The sequence below is a fragment of the Channa argus genome, chromosome 1 (assembly GCF_033026475.1).
Source record: "Channa argus isolate prfri chromosome 1, Channa argus male v1.0, whole genome shotgun sequence".
Taxonomy (NCBI): Eukaryota; Metazoa; Chordata; class Actinopteri; order Anabantiformes; family Channidae; genus Channa; species Channa argus.
In genome coordinates this window covers 7778733-7801971 of record NC_090197.1, presented here as the reverse complement: position 1 = coordinate 7801971, position 23239 = coordinate 7778733, and the positions used below count along the sequence as shown (strand labels likewise).

At 41.7% G+C, this 23239-nt stretch overlaps 1 protein-coding gene across 2 annotated transcripts in view; it reads right to left on the bottom strand.

Annotated features, from left to right (window-relative positions):
* The window catches only part of atp1a3a (ATPase Na+/K+ transporting subunit alpha 3a), a 147101-nt gene extending 125254 nt beyond the window's left edge, over positions 1 to 21847 (bottom strand). Inside the window, exons 1-23 of one of the 2 annotated variants that reach the window (XM_067476361.1) lie at positions 21461 to 21847; positions 12420 to 12533; positions 11696 to 11755; positions 11242 to 11445; positions 10073 to 10186; positions 9713 to 9847; positions 8997 to 9114; positions 8577 to 8665; positions 8154 to 8333; positions 6942 to 7140; positions 6048 to 6292; positions 5731 to 5923; positions 5273 to 5448; positions 4917 to 5053; positions 4638 to 4788; positions 4316 to 4484; positions 3965 to 4119; positions 3714 to 3837; positions 3147 to 3292; positions 2649 to 2779; positions 2033 to 2134; positions 1805 to 1896; positions 1594 to 1656 (exon numbers count right to left, since the gene is read on the bottom strand). In XM_067476361.1, coding sequence (XP_067332462.1) covers positions 1628 to 1656; positions 1805 to 1896; positions 2033 to 2134; positions 2649 to 2779; positions 3147 to 3292; positions 3714 to 3837; positions 3965 to 4119; positions 4316 to 4484; positions 4638 to 4788; positions 4917 to 5053; positions 5273 to 5448; positions 5731 to 5923; positions 6048 to 6292; positions 6942 to 7140; positions 8154 to 8333; positions 8577 to 8665; positions 8997 to 9114; positions 9713 to 9847; positions 10073 to 10186; positions 11242 to 11445; positions 11696 to 11755; positions 12420 to 12533; positions 21461 to 21466 — 3069 coding nt within the window. In that variant the 5' untranslated portion in view covers positions 21467 to 21847 and the 3' untranslated portion in view covers positions 1594 to 1627. Of the gene's footprint in view, positions 1 to 192; positions 1657 to 1804; positions 1897 to 2032; positions 2135 to 2648; positions 2780 to 3146; positions 3293 to 3713; positions 3838 to 3964; positions 4120 to 4315; positions 4485 to 4637; positions 4789 to 4916; positions 5054 to 5272; positions 5449 to 5730; positions 5924 to 6047; positions 6293 to 6941; positions 7141 to 8153; positions 8334 to 8576; positions 8666 to 8996; positions 9115 to 9712; positions 9848 to 10072; positions 10187 to 11241; positions 11446 to 11695; positions 11756 to 12419; positions 12534 to 21460 lie in introns of those variants that run through there. The other variant, XM_067476273.1, reaches the window with a different exon arrangement.
* Between the last annotated feature and the right edge of the window lie 1392 nt (positions 21848 to 23239).

The window sequence follows — 23239 nt, the reverse complement described above, 5'->3', positions numbered from 1 at the left end:
TGTTGCACCAAGTTTCCGTCTCTCAAATAATTTCTTAATCATGAGGTCTAAATGTATAAAAATGTGGTAATATTTTTTTTGAAACCTTCAGGCAGCAAACTGACGACTTGGCACTGCTGCCACAAATAAGAGCCGGTCACTGCATTTATTTCCAAATCCTGGCAGAACTCCACACAAAACAAACTCGAGACAAAGCTGAAAAAAGAGAGATCCTTCTATTTTATTTCATTTTCTTTTTTCTTTTTTTTGCTGCTGTTTCGCCAGTCACGGTTACAGTGCCTTATGCCATGTTTCCACTGAATAATGAAATCGTAGAGAAATCTCTTTTTCCGAGGACACAGAAAGACTGTATTTCTTTTAAAAGGGGGGGGAGGAGGGGGCTGAAGGGGGGGTAGGGTGCGGGCAGGTTTAGGGTGGGAGAATCATAAGAGGCGGGTGGAAGTTTACAAGGACACTGGGTTTGCACGGTGCTCACAAACAGACAAACTGGGAGAGATCGACAGGCTGGGTGAGGCTGGGGGGGGGGAGGCAAAAGAGGAGGTTGAGAGATAAAGGAGAGAGGCAGAGACGGTGTGCTTTGTCACGTCTGGATGAAAACGAGCAGCTCTCAGACTCACCCTAAACTAAAAAAATAAATTATAAAAAAAACCAAAAAAAAAACTTTTACCAACAATTTAGTTAAAAAAAAAAAAAAACACTTAGTCTTCTATTAGAAAATAACAACACCACAAGCAGAAAAAATACACGGGTGGAGAAGAGGGGGAAGGGTCAGAGAGGGAGGGAGGGAGCTAGAGGAAGTGACTTTTTTTTTTTATCCACCCTGTTGAGGGCGTGAGTGAGTGAGTGTTTCGGTTTTATTGAGAGATTGGTTCTTTATTGACACTGGGAGAAGGCAGGAGGGGAAGACGAGGGAACAGCAGTAGAAGATTGGCAGTGAGTATATAGAAACAGAAGGTGGGGAAAGAAGCGAGAGAAATAAAGTGGGTGAATGGCGGGAAATGGCAGTGATTAGAGAGCTGGATCTGGGTGGCTTTTTTCCAGCAGAAAAGAGCAAAACACAAACAAACAAACAAAAAAAAAACATGGGGCCACCCACCCACTCAAAGCGCCAGTTGGGAGCCTAGACGGGAGCTGCCACGGTGTTGTTCTGCTTTGCGAGATTGCGTTGGAATAGTCCGGTTTGTTTCATTAGTCTTGTCATTCTACTCTTTATTCGCTTCCACACAACGGTGTAGTTTGAGTTTAGCTTGTAGCTAACAGTGCAGCAATGCGTCGGCGCAAACAGTGTTGCTGGCAGATTAGTGCTGTGCAGACTTTGGATAGAAAAAGGGGCAGAGGGACCCGAGAGGACAGGGAAGATTTGCAAATGCCCGCCCCACCCCCCCTTCCTCTCTTCCTCTGCGGTTGGTCCTCGTCATCATCTTGGCGTTTTGATTTTCACGTTTTCTTTAGTGGGTGCCGATGGAGAGGAAGAGAGGGCTGGAGGAGGAGTAAACAGAGTCCTCTTGTACAATTTGAGTATGTTGAGAGAAGACGAGGGACGTATGGAGGACAGGACAGGAGGGAAGAGAGAAGGAGACAGAAGAAGGGATGAGATGGGGTGAGAAGTAAAAGATGCTTTGATAATTTAATAGTATGTCTCTTTTTCCACCCAGCCTGCAGAGTCGAAAAGGGGAGAAAATGAGGGGAAACAAGAGAAAAAGAGAAATAGTTACCTTTCAAAATAAATGGTTCACCAGTGCCATACTGTAAACATTTTTTCTACGTAGGTTTAACTTAACCCTGAGTTTAAATATGATCTTACCTCCAGGGTTTCGGCGAAGGATGAGTTTTCGAATTTCATCGTAAACAAAGATGAGGAAGCTGTACGGGAACGCACAGAACCACCAACTGGGCCTGAGAGAGAAAAAGGGGGGGGGGGGGATCACAGAGACATCCAATTAACTTAACATGGCTTCAAACAAGACGGGACAAAGCCGACAGCAACATGTACCACGTACATCATGGTACCTGCTTTCACTATGGTGCTTACTTGAGTGGGTACATCCGTAGTGCCACATCCATGCCAGGGCTGTATGACAAGAAAGCCGCCAATGCCGTTTCCTCAAACAGACCAAAGATCAAAATCTTATTCCTGCAAAACAAAAACAAAAAAATGTAAGTTAATTACAACTCACACATGATAGAGATTAGGGATGAAGGGACACAAAAGTAGCAAATCCTGTACGAAAAAAAAGGACATGCTAAAAATAAGTTATCCATAGCAAAGGAATCGAATTCTGCTTTGACTGACGTGACTAGGATTTTTGTAGTAACATCGGTATTTGAGTATTTGTTATACTGCAAAACAAAGAGGCAAAGGAAGAGAATAGACAAGGAGAAACAGATAAGATAGAGGGAGGGACAGAAAAGACACATGCTATAAATTGGAGCCATAAATTAAAGGCGTCTTAGTAAACCTGGTTTTCTGGTGACATCTGGTGGCAGCTGTGTGAAACTGCAACATACTTACATCCATATTTGGATTCCACTGTTTCTACTGCATGCTTTGAATATTAGATATGTTTTTTTCAGCTTTCCTCCACCCTCAGATGCTGCACTGTAAATATCATTCAGACATATTTATTTCTAGATAATTTTGTACTTACTTCATGCCCTGCTGGAACACAGAGTTACGTCTGGTCTTGCAGATGATGACATCTGCCCACTGCACCACCACAATACTAACAAAAAAGGCCGTGTGGCAGGTGAATTCCACAATCTTGCGTTGCTCATAGGTCTGTATGCAGTATATAATAAGAATACAAAGAAAAAGAATGGAGAAAAAGTATGACTTTCAGATTGTCTGTCCTCTGTACGTTGGATTTTCTGATTGCACAGCTATTAAATATGGCACAAAATGTCGAGTCGAAGAGAAAGATAATGCTCTTTGATTACAACCTGCCTTTTACTGGAGTTACCGTTGGTTATCATTCGTTTACAATGGCAATTTTCAGAGATACCTGCTAACAAAATTCCTGCACTGGAACATTTTTGGGAGCTACGTGTACTTATGATCTGATACGATATCAGCAACAGGAGAATGTAACAATGGGGAAATCAAGAGCTTCCTATCCTGTATGTACAAACTACCTCAGGTCACATACCCATTGCTGCCCATAGCTGTCCTCCAGGTCGTTGTTGGAGCGGTCATCCCAGTTCAGCCGGATGCCGACAAGCACAGATGGCAGAAAACCATTTTCCGCCATGATGACAAAATAAGCAAAGAAACCACCAAGAGCTTGGATCATACCTTCAGAAACAGAGAGGTTGATAATTCACTGAGTCGCTTAATCGAACAAAACAAAATGCTACACACCCTAAAGAAGCACAGGAAATTATGATATGATGATACGTTGTAGCAATGCTATTCTATACAACTTTGTGGAACGGAAAAAAGAAAAAGGGAGTGGGGATGTTCTCACTGGTGGAGAGTATGGATAACATTCACTGATTCATTTTATTTCGGTCTATTTTGTTAAAATGTAGAATAGAAGACAAAATTCCACTATGCCTCTAGATGATGCTATTGCCTACTGATGAACAATGTCAGTATTGAAATAGGCCAAAAATCTGATATTGGGCCAATAAAAACTGTCTGCATTTTTTCCCCATTGTCTTAGTTTTTAATAATTATTCCAAGGATACATGAAAATTAAATTCACCGCACGTACCAATCTGTCCGTAGGCGATACTGATGAGTCTCTCGTTGACCAGTTTGTCCCGCAGTGGGTTCCTGGGCTGGCGCTTCATAATGTCGCTCTCTGCTACTTCATAAGCAAGAGAGATGGCAGGTACCTGACGGAGGAGACAAGCACGAAAGAGACCAAAAACGTTGTTGCTATAATACATAAAGAATTGTTTCATCAAGCTGGTTATGGCCACCAAGCATTAACTGGGCGACTTTTAGGTATTACATACTTACCATGTCAGTTCCTAGGTCAATGCAGAGAATAGTGATGGTGCCCAGAGGCAGTGGAATGTTGACCAAGATGAAGAACAGGAAGGGGGTGATCTCTGGGATGTTGCTGGTCAGCGTGTAGGCGATGGACTTCTTCAGGTTGTCAAAGATCAGACGACCTGCAGAATGGGTGAACATTTATTAAGAAGGGATGTTCTCCACGAAGAACACTTCTCTACTTAAAATACTGAAAATAAGTTTCCTCGTGGTCTTTTTAGCCATGTTGTTGAATCCGCGATTCTAGTGACCCTTCCTCTTCACAGGCATATTGTTTCTTCCATCTCCCACTTTCCCCTTATTTCGTTTTTTCCTCACCTTCCTCTACTCCAGTGACGATAGAGGCAAAGTTGTCATCCAGCAGGATCATGTCGGCAGCTTGTTTGGAGACATCGGAGCCAGAGATTCCCATAGCAACACCAATATCAGCCTTCTTCAGAGCAGGAGAATCATTCACACCATCCCCTGTCACAGCTACAATGGCACCCTGACAAAAAAAAAAACAATTTCTGCCCTTTATTCCTATCCAGACAACAAAATGCTGAAAATCATGAACTTCGTTCTTGTAAAACAGGCCCATCTATAAATATACGAGTGTGTGCCTGTACCTGTGTATGAACAGGTGTATATGCCGAGGTACCTGTCTCTGGCAGCCTTCTACAATGATGAGCTTCTGCTGTGGAGAGGTTCTGGCAAAGACAATCTCTGTGTGGTTCCTCAAAATATCATCCATTTGGTCCTGCGTGAGGTCTTTAAGATCGGTTCCATGGATCACACAGGCCTTGGCATCCCTACACAGCACGAAAATTGCAAACCATTTTTTTCCAACCAATAGACCAACAATAATAACTCTTTTCATTACTCATTTGGAAGCAATTTGGAATCAGTTTTGATTTGTTTTTGTTGTCGTTAGTTTTACCTGGGGTTGACCTGGCTGACAGGGATATTGAGGCGTGCAGCAATATCTTCCACCGTCTCGTTGCCCTCAGAGATGATGCCCACACCTTTAGCAATGGCTTTAGCTGTGATAGGGTGGTCACCTGTGACCATAATAACCTGAAAAAAATTACACACACACATATATAAAAAGAGTAGGTGACTTATGAACAAGTAACGGGAAGAAATGACAGAAAAGTGAACAAGAAGTAGACAGAAAGAAGTAGAAGGAAAAGAATATAATTCTTACTATTTTGAACATCCCCAGCATTCATATGCAGCTGGATGTCATGTTCAGCTTTTCCATTCATTTAAATGTTGGATTTGAAAAGTCCCCACCTTGATACCAGCGGAACGGCACTTGCCCACAGCGTCAGGCACGGCAGCACGGGGAGGATCGATCATAGACATGAGGCCCACAAAGCAAAGGTTGTCTGTCTCAAAGTTGACATCATCTGTGTCGAATGCAAACCCTTTGGGGTACTTGTCCTCTGGCAGGAACACGTGGCAGAAACCTGTAGGAAAAGTACACACACTGTATACGACAACACAGGGTCCAACTTGACTACTAAGCACCAGAACCCGAACGTGCATAGTGGGTGTTTTACATGTCTGAATGAAACTAAACCTCCTCAGATGAGTCATTCTGCAAGGCTCGCTGAAACACTACAATCCAGATGAGTTTGAAAGTAGGTGAATGTGTAGCCTATATGTTTAACGTAAGTCTAAAGTTCAGGTTGCAGACGGTCACATTTGTACTAAATGACCACTGTTTTCCTATCTACTATCATCCTTACCCAGCACTCTCTCTCCTAGTCCTCCTAACTCCAGATAGGCATTCTGGAAGGCCTCTTTCAGTTCATCATCCATGGGTTGTTCTTTGCCCTGCACCATGATGGTGGTGCAGCGGTCAAGGATCCTTTCCGGGGCTCCCTTCATCACAAGCAGGTAGCGGTTTTCATTTTCATCTTCAGATTCATGGATTGAAAGCTGATAAGAAACAATTGTTAGTGTAAATGTTAGTATCATAGCCATAAAAGATGTGTACTGTATTTTGCATCCTTTAGCCCATAGACTTCACTTCATGATGCATGAAAAACCAGAGAGGACAGACCTGATACTTGTTGGTGGAGTTGAAAGGGATCTCAGCCACCTTCTTGTTCTTTTCCCTCATGGCCTTCACAGAGCCACATGACAGCTCAATACACTTCAGCAGGGCTGACTCGGAGGCATCGCCGGCCACATCACGTTTCAGGATGGGTAAAGATTCCTGGCCGGCCTTAAACACAGCCCGATTACACAGGGCAGCAATACGGGCCAAAGACACCCATGTTGGCGAGCTTTTATCAAAAGAGCAGCCTAAAGAGGGGTAAAAAAAAAAAAAGGAAAATTACTTCTTATTTATTGATGTGGTTGCTGCCTGCAAATATTTAATATTCTTTTCAGAAGCTGCCATGATAGAGGCAATAATCAGGACTTCACAAATGAAAAATATTTTCTTTTTTTTCTTTTTTTTTACAGTTTGTGGTTTAAAGTCAGTTGTCCACTATACAATTAATTATATGAAAAGTACATTTGAAAACCCGAAAGCTGTAGGATGAGACTCAAAGCCCATGGTGCCTCGTAAGTACATTATTTGATTTGTTAGGAGGGCGAGACTTGCTCAAAAGCCTTAAGCAAATAATATTTCTGGATGCAAGTCTGTGTGTAACTGAATTTAAATTGCAAATTAAATAAAAATAATGTAAATTGCGAAAGCATGTGGTGCTTTTATTAACCATGCAGGAAAGCTGATCATTTGTTTAGAGCAATGTCATAGAAGCCAATGAGAAACCTGTTAGTTTCCTGTCGGGTAGTTTAGGTCAGCGAGAGTTTGTAAAGTTCAACAAGAGCCAGCTGAATCCAAAAGGTCAAAGAGAAAATAATTAAAATACAAAACCCATCCTGCTTATCATTGTAATACAAATGTCTCACTGTAAAAAGTAATTAAAATAGAGGAAAAACTTACCAGACTGGTCCTCGGTGGTGTCGGCCTCATGGATCTGGTTGTCGAACCACATGTGGGCCACAGTCATCCTGTTCTGGGTGAGGGTGCCCGTCTTGTCAGAGCAGATGGTAGAGGTGGAGCCCAGTGTCTCTACAGCCTCCAAGTTCTTTACCAGGCAGTTCTTACGAGCCATTCGCTTAGCAGTCAGTGTCAGACACACCTGAGAGAGGGGGGGGGGGGGGACAGACAGAAGGAAACAGGTTCGTTGATGATGAAACAAACAAACCAAAAAGGAAAAAAATATTTAGAACCTTTTAACAGATGAGCATCTCCAAGCAATAGACGGACTTTTGCCAAAGAGCAGATGCATCAGTGCCATATTGGACCTCAAACAATTAACAGTCCACAAGAACTAATCTACCCAGATACCTAGAGACATTCATCCTGCTCAGTAAAATGTTCCATAATAGCGAAATTCACCAAACCCCTTTAAAAAAAAAAAACAAAAACAGCAAAACGAGGGATGCAGAAAGAACATAATTATCAGGGCAGGATCAAATGAAGCAATGAAACAGAGCAGCAGTGCATAATGCCATCATGCCATCATGACAGATTCAAGCAGAGAAGGCCACATTTTTGTTCGTGAAGCTAACTAGGCATTAGCCTATTATTATTATTATTACATTAGCTAGCCGTTGTCTTTGCAGACAGCACCGCCACTGGCCTGAAAAAGAGAGAGACACATACGAAGAAGGGTGGAAAAAGAGAGCACAAGAACTTATGGGGCTGCACTGGGGGAAAGAGAAGAGATCAATGGAAAGAAACATACAAAACCACAGACAATACACGACCTTCACCACAGAAACAGAAATGGACAGTGTGTGTTAAAGCACAAAAATATAAAGATACAAACAGAGACATACAACTACACCACATCACACAGACAACACACAATGCAGGGACAGAAAACCAGCATATAAAAAGGAGATCATCAGCCAAAACACTCTACATGACACCAAAGAATAGTAACACACACAAAGACTGGAAAAGAACAGCAAGTTGAAATGACATAATTGAATATATTCAATATAATATTATAATATAATATTCCTGTCTCTCTCTTTAACTGAGAGACACAAAACAGACATACAAACAAACGTCCAACTGACTAAACATCTCACACCACACACACACACACACACACACAACTTTAGTATGTCTTTGCCAACTCACAGTGACTGTGGCCAGCAGTCCCTCAGGCACATTAGCCACAATGATACCAATGAGAAAGATGACAGCCTCCAGCCAGCTGTAACCCAGGATGAGTGACAGGACGAAAAAGGTCACGCCAAGGAAGACAGCTACCCCTGTGATGATGTGGATGAAGTGCTCAATCTCCTTAGCAATGGGCGTCTGAAAAACAGAGGAATAAGATCATTTATAGCTTTCCACGAATATTTGCAGTTTTTCTTAGCACAATGACTTAAACAGAATGAACCCGAGGACCTAAAACCTCGGAAAAGCCAAAGCCCTGGAGCTCATCCACAGGGCATTAATTTGGGGGTTAACAGCTTCATAGGGTGAATTGAGAAAGCCTTGTTAATTGATAGGAAACTAAACTGACAATAATAATAAAAACAATAATAATTATACTACCTTGCCGGTCTCCAGGCCTGAGGTGAGGGTGGCAATTCGCCCCATCACTGTACGATCCCCAGTACACACAACGATACCACGTGCTGTACCTGAAGAACGAGAAGACACCAAGATATAAGAATATGATCACGTAACGGTAAAGTCATTTTTAGAAGTATTTACTTTTTGACAGACTGAGGCCATCAATGTAAGGATGCCCAGGCTGGACTGAGCAATGAGGGTTGAGAGGATACTGCAAAACTTGATGGTCTTAGTGTAATCTAACAATCTGTCCACAAGATGGCATCATCACTATGTACAGTATGAGTAAGTGTATGTATGTGCGTGTTGGGGGGAGGGGAGGGGGGGTGGGGGGGTCAGTAAACATAGCATGATGGTAATGACTTTTGTTTATTGGACAAAATTGTGATGTTACTCTACCCTCAACACAGTTGGTGGAGAAGAAGGCAATGTTACGAGTTTCCAGGGGGTTGTCGTGGGTACAGTCAGGTGACCTGGTCTGGGGCTCTGATTCACCCGTCAGAGACGAGTTGTCCACCTGTGCAGAACAATCAAAAAAGTTTGGATGCCATGTCTCATTGCTCAGCCTCTCAGCATGCTTTTTCTGTTTGGAGGCTCATGTGAGAAGCGCATGTTACAGCACATTTGAAAAACATGTCATCACGCAAATAGATTGTCTGTGTGAATTAAGCATGAAGACAAAACAAGTTAGCTGTGTTTGTCCCTGGCTTGTACATGAGCCATTTTCAAAATCAACTGTGTAAACACCTCACAGAGCTGAAATAATGAGATATCATATAAATAGGATGATGTGTTTTCCAATATTAATAAATTCGTCCAATAACACATCACCTGGATTTCAAAAAAGCAAGAAGAGACACTCACTGCTGAGGTCACTCTCATATTAGCCATGATTACTAATATTTATACTGACTTCTACTGTGCAATCCCATTTTTTAAACAAATGAGTAATTGACGACAAAGTTAAAAATGTGTTTACCGTGTGACAAATTCAAACAGATAACTCGGAGACGGGAAGCTCGATACTCTTGAGACCCCTAACTCAAAGGTAGCAGTAGAGAAGGTGTTGTTATCTGCTAAGGATTGTGTAATTACAGTCTGTGCCTGTAGCTCACCTTGCAGCCATGGGAGGAGATGATGCGGAGGTCAGCGGGGATCCTGTCTCCTCCTTTCACCTCCACCAGGTCTCCTGCCACCACCTGCTCAGCATTGATCTGCATCTTTTCTCCTTCACGGATAACCAAGGCTTGCTGGTAACACAGAAAGACAGAGTTATTTTGGGGGAGCATTCACATGTCTTCTTGATCTCATTATGGAATGAAAAAAGTAATACATAGACCAGAATAGATAGATAAAGCACAACCAGCTATTATTAGGATGAAGCCCTCTGGATATAAATAGTACAAATATCTGCAAAGATGCTATTTTAAGAAATATTAGAGATGACAATCTTCACAATATTATTTGTCCAGTACCTGAGGGACCATGTTCTTAAAGGACTCCATAATCTTGGAGCTCTTAGCTTCCTGGAAGTAGGAGAAGCAGCCGGTGATGATGACGACAGCTGACAGCACGATGCCCAAATACAACTACAAAGGCAGAGACAGAGGGGTAGGAGGAAAGAAGGAGACTTTAAATGTTGATATTACTCAATAAATGTACCTTTATCTAAAAATGTATCACATGACAGAAAGAAGAGAAAAACCAAAAATAGCCACAAACAGACCAACTAAAAGTCATTCTTATGACAGTCTCACATCAAAGATGAGTTCGAGGGTTAAAGAAGCTGTTTCAGAAAGCTGAAAAAATATTTAATTCTACAAATAAGAGAAACCGTTCTGAGTCTTTCGTTTCCGATCCTGTAGCTGGCAACAGCATGTGGTTTGATTTGGACTCAATGACCTGGAAGTTGTGCTTCTGTTTGCTGGCTGCTCTTGTTAGTTCTATGACTGTGCTAGTGGGCCAATAGTCATGATTGTTAATTATCTGCCTTAGAGCTCTTCCACCTGTGTCCTGTAACAGCTGAGATAGCTGTGGACAGAGTGAGAATTTACATTTTGTGTGGGATACCAGCTTATCTCATTCATATTTCACCAATCCCTAAGTCCTCCTCTGTGAGGAGTTCAGCCTCAATCCCACATGTTTCTACTCTGACCTCTCTGACCTGGCATGAAAAACGTGCTGATGCATCAATGCCCTTTTCTTAACCCGCCATTACGAACACCAGGAGTCACATGCTCCCTGTGGCTGGTCCTAAATGGATGCTAACAGGATGGTGCCTTTCACTTTAGAGAGGGGTTGGTTGGCATGATTCAGACAAACAGCTGACATAACCTTTATAACTGACACAACCTCTTCCCTAAGGAGGAGTGACTCAGCAGACTGCTTTGTAAATCATCTCGTGGAGGATAGGAAGCACCCACACTAGCAGCAACTTGCCCTCCTTTAGCCCCGTCCAGTGGTTTTTAATGTCTAACTGCTCACAGGCACTGACGGGTACATTTTACAGTTTTAATTTATACTGTTTCACTATGTTTGTTTAAAGGTTTTAGGCAAATGAAAACATGGATTTTGCACGGGAATAATAATAAACGCATGGGATATGCCAACAGGACAAAAATAATAATAATAACCCTCTTCTTACATTATCCCCAGCAGGCTCGTCCTCCGTGGCAGCCTGGATGGCGTAGGCCAGGAAACAGAGGATGGCACCTATCCACAGTAGTATGGAGAAGCCACCAAACAGCTGGCGACAGAACTTGACCCACTCAGGGGTAGTAGGGGGTGGAGTCAGGGCGTTGGGTCCGTCCCTGGCCAGGTACTCTGCTGCCCTAGCATTGGTCAAACCCTGGAAATGGAGAGTGGACAAAGTGAATTAATAACAGACAGATGTACTGGGAAATGGGACATAGTTATGTAAAATCCACCTTACACAGTAGTATACATAGATTGTTTTACCAGATGTAATGGGTAATATGAGTAAATTGAACAGCATAATTACTGAATTATCAGTACTGTGTTACATTCACAACAGAAACAGTGATTCAAAATTAAACCCATGATGGAAAGGTCTACTTTGGGACTTGAAGTGAACTCACCTGGACGATATCAGTGTTGTATTTCCGGCAAACCTCCTCAACAGACATTTTGTGTTCCGTCTATAAAAGATTTAAAAAGAATATAAAACAGATATAAATTCAAAATCCTATAAAAGATAAACCCTGAAGCTCAAAAACTAATGTGGAGAGTTGGACTCAAAGCTTCCTGTGACCTTGACTCAAAGAACAACATTTGTATAGGCGTTTGAGCCACGTTTCTTAAAAGGTTCAGCTGGTTGATACATCATATTTCAGAGATCAATCTGTTTATCTGAACTTTATGTCAAGGAATAAAGTGGGTTTGGAATCAAATTGCTCTGGCATATTACTTCAAACCTCACTGTACCACTACTGTACGGCAGCTGTTGCAAAGTACCACGTTTTTGTTATCTCCTTTTCATAAAGAAAGATTAAAGTTGGATTGTAGCTCTTTCAATGCTGGAGGGAGGCCAGGATCTGTAAACTACTATACTGTATATTCAGACAGGTCTTCATGGCTTTTGTTTATTCTGGCTATGAGGATAAAATAGTTATGCTTTAATCTTACTACAATTTTTTTGTATTTGTTGACCACTATTCTAGTAGATGAAAAGAAACAACCAAAATATATATTACAAAAACAATATCTGACCGCATTGTGGTGGCACTATAGGCCTTTTCTTATTGTTTTTAGGTTGAGGGAAATGGCAGGGAGGTCCCACAAATGGTTAGCACTGATACATACTATGGGAACTTCCTTCTTGAGGTCATCCAGATCTTTCCCTCCCTTCTTCTTGGGCGAATCCTTCTCATCTTTGTCCTGCGTGGTGGCCACACGGTAGCTGTCCGACCGTCCATACTTTAACACAAGAACTCAAAGTTACTGCGGTCATAAGAATATTATATCATTTTTAACAGCTGAGACTCTTTTTCTATTAGCAACACAAGAACACATCTTCTGTAATTGAACCTGCTACTGTACACGAACACAAACCAAGACAATCGAAATGAATCACCACATGGGAAAAAAAAGGCAAGAAAGTCCAAGCAAAACCTCTTGCTGTTCTATTTTCACAGTTGCCCGAACCCCATTTTCTTTCGTATGAAACACAGTCAAAACACCTAGATTAGGCTCCAAACTTAGACGTAATCCCCTGGTGTACAAGGGGGAACTTAACACTTCCTGATTAGATCTGGCATCATTTGAGCACAGGTGTGTCTAAAGGGTTCCCCCTGAATGTCAAATTACACACCCGCTGTTCAGGCTGCTGCCTTTCCGACTACACACACTGCTGAAGCGTTGGAGACCGGGGAAGAAAGAGACGGGGCAATATCTTATGGCAATAACTATAATGTGCATCTGGGGATAGTTATATCACTCATGCGATACCATGGATATGAGGACATGTGTGTATGTGTGACACTTATCTCTAAGCATAAACATGTTTGTGTACAGCAATCAGCCATAACATTAATTCCACCTAGTGGTATGTGCAATGGAATCCATTGTTTTAAATACAATAAATATATTAAATTATACATTATTTAATATATTAAATAACTGTTGACATAAAATACTATGAATCAATACTAGCACCCTTTTCTCAAATCACTCTGTCACCCAGCATTTGACATCCAGGATGCACAGCCTTAGGATTTTTACAGAAAAGGAAAAATGTCAGCCAGCTTCTTTGCCTATTACTGCATCTTCTATAGAAACAGGGGGAGGGAGAGTTGAGGGAGAGACAGACATTTACCATCGTGTTCATTCACACTGTTTGCTTTACAGAGAGTCTGTTATCTGAGAACGCTTAAAGCTACAGCATAAAACGTTTTTCTAACTTTTTATATTAGTAGAGATGTGGTCCATAACGTATCTTACTGTGGAGAGGTGCTTATCGACTTTGCATGTACAGTATCTATGAGAATAAGTAGCATTTGACACTCTGGCTGAACTGACATCAACTCTTACAGCCATCTCAAAATGGTTTAATGTAAGACACTGTTTTATATGTACATAATGTCAAAAAAATAATTTTATTTACTTTCTTTCTGAGAGGCCGCACGATAAATTTGCAAACAATTATATTTGTTACTTTTTAAAAATCAGTGGAAAGCTGATTCACTGCAGAATGATAATAGGTGTCTTCTGTACCAACAATAGTTCCTGCAAAATGCAATATTTCATTTACTGTGAAGGTAAAAAGACCTGGCCAAGCACCAAATCCAAAGGATAGAGGACTTAGAATGAACACACCCAATTTAGCAAATAGAATCTCATTATTCTCCTCGATTTGGGTGTCTATTGTTGCATACACAATACATTGTATACATCTTATTTTGAAAATCTCCTGTAAAGCGTTTAAGAAATGCTCAGTATAACCCTTTAATTCATAATAATCAGTATCAGCTAGTATGAGGATTCTAATAGTCGTATGACGTATGTCTTTTTAAAAGCTAGTTTTAAATTTTCTTAGTGGTTTCCAGCCATTTTAAATGAAACAAAACAGTATTTATTTCAAACAGGAAATTGTTTACAGCTCTTGAATTTAAAAAAAAAAAAATGAATACTGCAAATGGGCCTATTTTTCTAGTTTGTAACTTTTTAAATAATGATGATTACATTTTTCTCACTTTTCTGTCTCCTCATCCCTTCATTTAATCTGACATATAAAACACCTCAGCATTAAAAACTGCACAGTGTATGAAGCAGCAATATTACTCAGACATGAATTGTGGCTAAAGGACAGGAGCTATTGAGTTAATGTCAAACTAAGTATATTATTTAAACTAAAGTGATTTTGTGATTGTGATTTGGCATGTTGTTCTTTTTGATTAGGATGTGGAATCTTTACAACATACAACCCTAAAAGAGACATGTAGTGTTGAAAACACGTTTTTGGGATTCACGTTCTGTTTAACCCTGTCTGATGAGTAACACCATACTTACTTTATAAAAAAAAAATTGGTAAAGGCTGAGAGGCTTCGTACTGTCGTGATGGTGGCATTATGCTGTTTACCTTCTGTTTTTTTCTCACTGGATGAAAAGCTGTCGGAATCCAAGCTTGCAGTCTGCCAACTCAACATTCTACCAGATTTGTTGTACAACTGTCTGTGTGCATTTTTTCTTGTTTTACTGCAAGTGTTTGACATTTTTTCAGTGTGTGCATGTATATAATCAACATTATTTTGTATGGCAGAACCTTATACAGTATGTATATTTATGAAAGTATTCGTGCCACAGAGTACGTGAAGGTATTTTATGTTACAGCTACAGTATAGCGGTTACAATGGCTTACCTGCATACAATTGTTTTTTCAGGCTAAGAATAAAATTGTTCTAAATTAATGGAGATGGGGCAAAAGTTGCGGCAGCATTCCTCTACTGACCTACTCTGTCGGCAGCGCTGACCTGCTGCAACGATTCGCAGAGTGGCAGAATGTCCGTCACCAGCAGAAAGGTGGGGATCCTTCCAACATGATGCACAGTAACAAAAATGTAATACAGCGTGGTCAGCTTCACATTTTCTATAGAAGTAAACCATATTTTACTGATATAAAAGAGCAGGCCGCTTGGCTGCATACTAGCCTGTCTTATTATTCTCTTTTCACAACTCGTTTGAATGAACACGTGCTTTTTAACCAATTAATGCTCAATTTTACAACATTAAGTCCACAGCGTCTTTCTCTGCCTTAGGATTGGATCCAGGAGACTTCTGCACTGAATCACCCGGGATTTATGATGGTTTTTGCCAAAAAACATGATGTTCTTGTGCCACTCGCAGCAACAACTGTTATGTGCTTGCTCCTGACCAGTGCGTCTTTTCAGACAAAGTACACTTAGACTTCATTTATGTATTATGTTGCATCTGACCAACAGTCCAAAAACTACCATCTGTGCACTTGTGTTTATTTAGTGTTTGACTGTCAACAGTGCAGTTCTCTGCATGTGTGTGAATCTGCTGACACACGGTGTGTGTGTGTGTGTGTGTTTCCATCTGTCGGGAGGTGTAATTCCTCGGATGGTCAAGTCCAGCAGGCCATCAGATTACTGCTCTTTACTACACTGACAGATTAACCCACTGAACAACAATAATCCCCCCCAATCACTCTCTCTTTCTCTCTCTCACCCTTACGTCCTGTTTTCATTCATTCGTGCTCATTCACTTACTTACAGTGTGGAAACATGTTGTTTCTCTCGTGATACGAGAGAAAATTAAGGGAAATTTAAGGGAAAGGGTGAAGCTCTTTCTCAGTCAAGATTCAATTGATATTGAATTTCTTTCCAATTTTAGGTGAAAGAAACAGTAACAAACTTCCTTCCTAACTTTTCCTTAAGATTACATCCATATACCTAGCTCATTTTTACACGGAGGGCTATTCATGCGGTAATGTTATTACATGCAATGAAAGCATTTGCTTTGGCCATGAGGAGCATCTTACATATTCAGGAACATCCCTAATGAGTCGGAGAGCGTGACTAAGCATGGAAAAAAGACTATATACTATATTATAGTACGGTAGGTTTGTGCCGCAATTAAAACAACTTTCTTCAGTGTCTTAATTTGATTATTGATTTGAGATCATCAGGTGGTGCTATTTCTGCAAGATTATTAATAATTCTACCAACAAAACCTAATCTCTGTTCACATGCCAATATCTTTGACTAATCAAAATAAGGTACAGTCCAGTCCAAAGCACCAAAAAGAAAAAATACTACTAGTATAACTTACTAATGTCAACTTTAACTATAACCATCTGCACTGAGAGTTTGGATCCCACCATTGTTAAGGCACATTCACAAGTACCAGATAGTTGGCGCTGCTCCTCATCCAATGTAACTTCATTGAACTATATTAACTTACTATGTTTATTCGTAGAAGTACTACTGTTCCTGCTGTAAAACCTGAGGCGGTTCCAGCAGACTCCAGGTGCTGTGTGCTGCACATCTGTAGTCTGTTCTCTCTGCTGGAATACTGTATCCAGACCTGGCCTGTGGCAACAGAGGCTCTAGGAAGGTTGGATAAGCCGTTTTGCCCGTTTCTAGTGCTGTTGTCTGTGCATTTTTTGATTATTTACAGCCAGTTATACTTTGGTAACTGAAGTAGCAGCCTACATACTATAAGCTCACTGGTGTACGTTGCCTGCTAGTAGTGGTGCTTGTGGTGCCACAGTAGGTCATCTGACCACATGCGCAAAGAAGTGGATTATAAGACAGATCAGTGGGCTGACCAACCAGCAAAATACTAATGGACTGAATGACATATACACACACATGCACACAGAGGATAAGGGTTCCTCCATCATATATCCCCCTTCCCCCTCCCACTTTGTTTACATTCTCCTCCCTCCAGAGTGCCCATCTGTTTGTCTACTGTGTTTTAGCCTAATCTACTCATCTGTGCCATGGTTTAATCAAGAGACAGTCTCATCCTCATGATGGAGACTAGGATGATGAAGATGACTTTTAGCTTACATCTTTTTCCAATGGCAAGTGCACATAAAAGCCATAGAATAAAAAGAGATTAGTTGTTATTTTATTTGATTCTGCGTAATATTATTCCGTAGGCAGCATGGATCACTGTCAGAGTAGATTTGTAATAAACTAGACCACAATTTCTGTGCTGTTCCCCACCGTTTATCAGTCAGTCACCTCCTGCAGTGCAGCATGTCTGCAAGTGGGATTGAAAATGGCAGCTGTTAACAGAATCCGATTGACAGCATCTACTTCCAATGGTTTCATATTTCAGGGATGTGAGGTTTCCTAGCAACATCCAGCGTATAATCTAGTGTTGGGGAAGGAAAGAATGGGAGCTGCTGGAATATTTAAATAACGCACTTAATCTGGTGTGTAGTGAGTGATGTAATACTTCTGAAATGTTTAGTGTGTTGTCTATTTAGACCCTCACCACTCACTCTCCCACCCTCCCCCCGTGTCCTTTCTGTCTAGTGGTGTTGACAGGGTAAAAACAAGGACTTATTCTTTACACCTACCCACGTAAGTTCAATAAACCAGGAAGTGATGTCACAGTGACCTCAAAGTGCATGTTACGCTAACTGAATCAATGGCATTGAAAATCCCCGATCAGTGATTAGCAGAAGTATGGATCCAAACAAATTGACACTCAAACATAGATGGAAACTAGTAAGGACAGGTGGTTGAGAGTCTGTGCTGATTAAATATTGACTAACTAAACTACTACGCAATCATGACTCTGTGGTCAGGAAAACCAATTTATTCTAACCACATATAATAACCTGTGCATTCATTACAGGTGTGTTTAAACTATACTGGCTGCCAAATGTGTAATCTGTGTGAATTTGTGGGTCACACTCGAAAACCAAAGTATCCATATGGCATTAATCCAGTCTCTGACGCTTAAATTCAACACATAGAAAATAGCCCCATGACTAGTCACATAGCTGTAGGATCACTGTACATTTTTACTTTATACATTCTGATTTGATGCATTTTTGAATTGCCATTGAGTCAAAAGGCTGCGTAACAATTCCCCAAAGCTCCCTTCTTTAAAGCTTTTAGCGATTCAGTATTTCCTTTGTTGGGCTAAAATGATGTGTACAGTACAGTATCCTAAACTAGATAATGTGAGCTGCATCACCCACAGGTTTCTAAAGGCTCTCTGTTCAGAAAGAAAAAAAAAAGGGGGCCAGTTTGTCTCTTTAAAATCTATTTAGAAATCATCATATTTATATTCATTTTTCAAAAAGCCTTTTCGGGGATGGCTAGAAAGAGACAACTAGTCATTTTTACATAAACTGCACATTCAATTATTTGTTTTTTGTGCAAGCTGTGTCTTCAAAGTTAGAATAAGAAGTGTATCTATAAGCGCACCTATGACATCATCAATGACATCACATGACTGCCTTTGAAGCGGTTGCTTAGGTAATTTGCCTAACCAGTTGTCAGGGAAACGTTATTTTGTTTATAGCTATTGGAGCTACAAGGTAGTAGTGGAACGATGAGTGTGTTGCTGGGGACGTCCATGGTTTCTTACCATGTGCTGTGCAATTATTTGAGAAACTTTTTTCTGTGCAAATACTTTCTTATCAAGTAAATAGTGGAAGGTAAAATTCAATAAAAACAAAATCCGTGTTTGTCATACAACGGTCTCTGGAGTGATTTCTGGAACACCAGACACGAGTAAGCCTGCCACTATAATGAAAAGAGCGCATGATGTCAAGGGCTCCTCTATGAACCCTCTTCACCATCATGGATGAATTAGACACAGTGAATGGGAGCAGGTTCAGTCATCAGGGGGCTTCCTGCCTCAAATCTAGTAAACAGTTCACAGTCGCACCACACACCATCAATTCTCCACAGTGATTGGCTCCTTTCCTGAAGCTTCCAGCACCAAATGCATCGCGGGATATCAACTCTCTGTTTTCCTTCTCTGTCTCAGGGTTCATGTCTTCAGTTTACACCACTAATGCTCTGTCCCGTGTTCCCATTGCACACAGCTTCCCAGCATCTCCTCCTGCATTCCTCCATCTTGCCCAGTTTTCACACATCTCAAGGTGACTCACCACAGCCATTTCTTCCTGGTTCTTTCTCTCACTCTTTACCTCCACCATTTTTCCTCAAAGCAGGACCGTCCTCTCTCTGAGTCCTAAAACAGCTCCCATTTGTCTAATTACAGCCTTCCAACTTTTCACTTGTTCTCGTGACTTGAATAGTAATAGTGGAATCACATAATCACCCAATCATTGCCTCCTGCAGTAACGGTCTTCATTTATTGATTGGCCTGGATCAAATAGCGCCATTTTCCCTGTCAACTGAACCTCTATGGTTTCGCTCACGCCACACCACCATCCATTTTACTCGAAACTCCTCTTACTCCACCCCTCCTAATGACAAATCCCAGCCTGAACATGGGAGTTTCCACTCTCCCCACCCCATCTACACACGCACACAGCACGCACACAGCACGCACACAGGCGCACCACCCTCCTCCTCCTCCACTCTGTGATGCAGTAGTCAGAGTTGTGTGCAGTTTTCCCCTCTGGCAATCCAGTGGAAAGCATCACAAAGTGTGACAGAGCAGCACCATTTCCACTATTCTGCCGAAATGCTCTCTCATCCCAACCCCCCCCCCCACCCAAACCAGGATGTGGAGCAGAGCACTAACTGTGACCCATGATAGTTCCATTAGCAGGGATGAACAACATGGAAACTGGAGGACAGAGCTACACTTATATTACAGTACATGTCAACCTGATTGTATTTACTACAAATACCAAATTAGAAAGTTATATTGCAAACACTGAAAGTAGAATTACAAAATTCTGCAGGAGATTATCATTTGCCATATCATTATCCATAATGCCTTATCACTATATTACAGTAACGTCACTATGTTTGTTTTTTTTGTAGGAATGACATCATAGAGTTTAACTTGTAACTTTGGATATGTGTCCTGACAGATCATTGAAGTTTTGGGAGGCTGCTGGGGGTTGTGTGATATGCTAAAGCCTTTGGCTGTGCCTGCCATTGTGGAGAGCACCTTCCTTTGTAAACTGTCAGTCGACATTTTTAGGAGTGGTGGGTGAGGAGGAGGGTGACCATCGCTAAGGAACCATTTTGACGCACTTGTCTGTGCCCATTTAGTGCTGCTACATCCTCACCGAGCCCCGCACCGCGACGCACCGTGGCGCCGTCATGTTTGAATAAAAATGCACCAAATGGTCAGCAGGGGAAAAAAAAAAATCAGATCGTGATTTTTACTCCCATCGGCCACTGTTTGTGGCTATGAATGTCTCTCTGCTAATGAATGACTGGCGTGACACATACAGTTGGCTTTAAGCATTTGATGAGCGGCAGTTGCTGCAGTCCGACATGAGGGTTAAGACACGATATTCCGCAACGCTGGCTGCGCCTTTCGCCACCAGTAACGTTACATATTCCCGTGCGTAACTGCATATTTCAGCAGCATATCACTCACGAAGGGCTTCGTTTCTGACTGGACGCGTCCCATGTCGTTAGGCGGTCTGACTTATCGCGGATGTAGGAGTCGTGCATTTCCCCGATCGTCTGCAGCGGGTCCAGCGCCCGGCACCAGATGTTCGGTCGGGTTGATCTCGATTTGGGGAAATAGTGGGTGAAGCGGCGCATCTTTCCTCCACCAATGCCTGTTAACAACTTGTTAATCCCCTGTGTCCGACGTTGGTCGGCATACTGGGGCCTTTCCCCAGTTTGGTACCATTGCTCGTTACATTACGTTTGCGTTACAGCGCCAAGATTCTCAAAACAGCCGATGTGTGTGCGCTGGAAATGTCAAGGAAACCCCTTAATGTGAATGTCAAACTCGTAACGCGTTGCCACTTCTGTCCCACCGGCTGGTGTCTGAATGCGGCGGATTGACTCACAAATCTGGTGTATGTTTCTCAGAAAAAAAAAGAAAGAAAAAAAGAGTCGAGGGCAACCACCCTCTCTTCTGTCAACCCTTAAAACTCGTTCCCATGTTTTGCCACGCGCACACGTTGCGTGTCCTGAAAGACGCTAACGGCAAATAACAGTTGATATGTTTCACGATGAAAATGCCGCCCTGCATTTTAATCAGTCTGGGGCAAGTCATACACATCGCCCCGTGCTCAGTGTCATCCTAACATCATCCTAACATCATCCTAACATCATGCTAACATCATACCTGCACCTTCACCGTTTCCTAACAGGCGGTATCGACTAACAAGCTAATTTATCAAAGCTACACTGTAAAGCCAACTTTTACACCGCACTAGCCGAGCAAAACACATGAAATTGAGCCCTTACCCCCATTTTGGCGCAGTCAGACGGGTCTCCTCAGAAGATGAATCGCTTTTTTGGCTTAAATCAACCAGACTACCTGGTTTTGAGGTATGGGGACGGCGGGGGGGGCACAAGTCAGTTTTCTCGCTTGATATAGAAGGAAAATCCCCCCTGTCGGCTGTTAGCTGTTGCTCCAATAACACAATGTATTAACTAGCTAACATAATACCTAAAATGTCACTGCTTTAGGGAGAACGGGCGTAAGGTCAGCGTCTCCTCGAACACCTCGACAAAGCTTCCAACCCGTTCAGATAAAAAGGATCAGGGCATAAAAAGGTTTAAATGACACGCAGCCGCTAGTGACACTTCTCCGACCTTCTCCCTGTAAGGCGCAAATGATGCCGGTGGAAAGTAGACCCGGACGGCAGGGCTTCTTCTTCGGATGCTGTCTCCCTCCGCGACCGCGCACCGCCCGCCACAGCCAGCCGGGGTTCCCTGATTGTCACTCCGCGAGGGAAAAAAGGACCAAGCGTTTGTCTCGAGTAAGTAAATAAATGTACACCTTAGCCATCGTTGTGTTCCCAAGTATTTCTCTAAGAAATTGACCTATCTGGACATTAAGTGACATATTCTGATTAAAACAACAATATTAACAACACTTGAAACTAATTGATAACATGAATATACACGCAGATTTGTTCCACGTGTTTCTCACAAATGACATTTCTGCAGAATTCTAAAAGGTTCAGATCTTGTGAAGTTCAATCAACGTACAAATTAAAAGACAGAACTACTTCAAAAACTTTTTTCAAACTTTTTCAGAACTACTCATCATGGAATTAATTATGCAAGAGGCTTAAATGAGATTTACAGGTCTTCAATAGGTGGAATCAATGGAACCTAGTAAAAAGCGGCAATGAGGTCTAGAGGCTCTCATTCCCTTCTATAGCTAAAATCAAACACAAAATGTGTCAAGAAGATATACCAGAAGGTGTAATACTTATATCTTAATGCTAATAATATTTATTATGTCTCAGGCTGCATATGTGTGGAATTTCATATGGAACTGTAGATTTGTACTATTTTTATCACAGAGAAATTTATAGTCAGATGAAATTATGCATCTTCTTCATGGATTATTGTTTAGTTGGCAGCAGCTGTTCCAAGAAAAGCTTTTCTGTTGCTGTGAAAAAGAGTAAAGCGTGAGCGAGGTGCACATCTGCCTCATCAATGGCATCAGGGGGAAACAACTGTCACATACAGACTATTCTCCAAACGCAGGATCCAGTCTGCACTCACAAGGCAGTATTCAGCAAACAGATGTGCAGCAAATACAAAAACATCTGCCTTTTTAAACATGATGCAGAAATTCAAGAGTAAGGAGAGTTAAGCAAAGGGCCAAAGAGAAGACTCGAGAATAGGGGAATAATCACATTGGAGAAAAGTGGAAAAGAGAGAAGGGATAGAATTTGCGTTTGGCAAAAAATGAGAATTTAATGACAAGAATTGAGTGCTAAGCCCGTCCGTGTGCTGGCAATACACTGGAATACAGATGGCTTCCATTGTACATAATATGGAGAATGAAAAACCCCCCTGGCCAAACTACACAGTACAAAGGGGCATGAACTGAAAACAGAAATCACATGGAAACAATGTGATGTCCACGGTCAACACGAGCAGAGCTATGGCTTCACGTGCTTTATTTCTGTATGCGCCACCTGCTGCGGAAGATTAGACAATTATACTGCTGTTTTTAGAGCCTTCAACTGGAGCCACTGGATCTATGAATAATGTGCAGCTGCC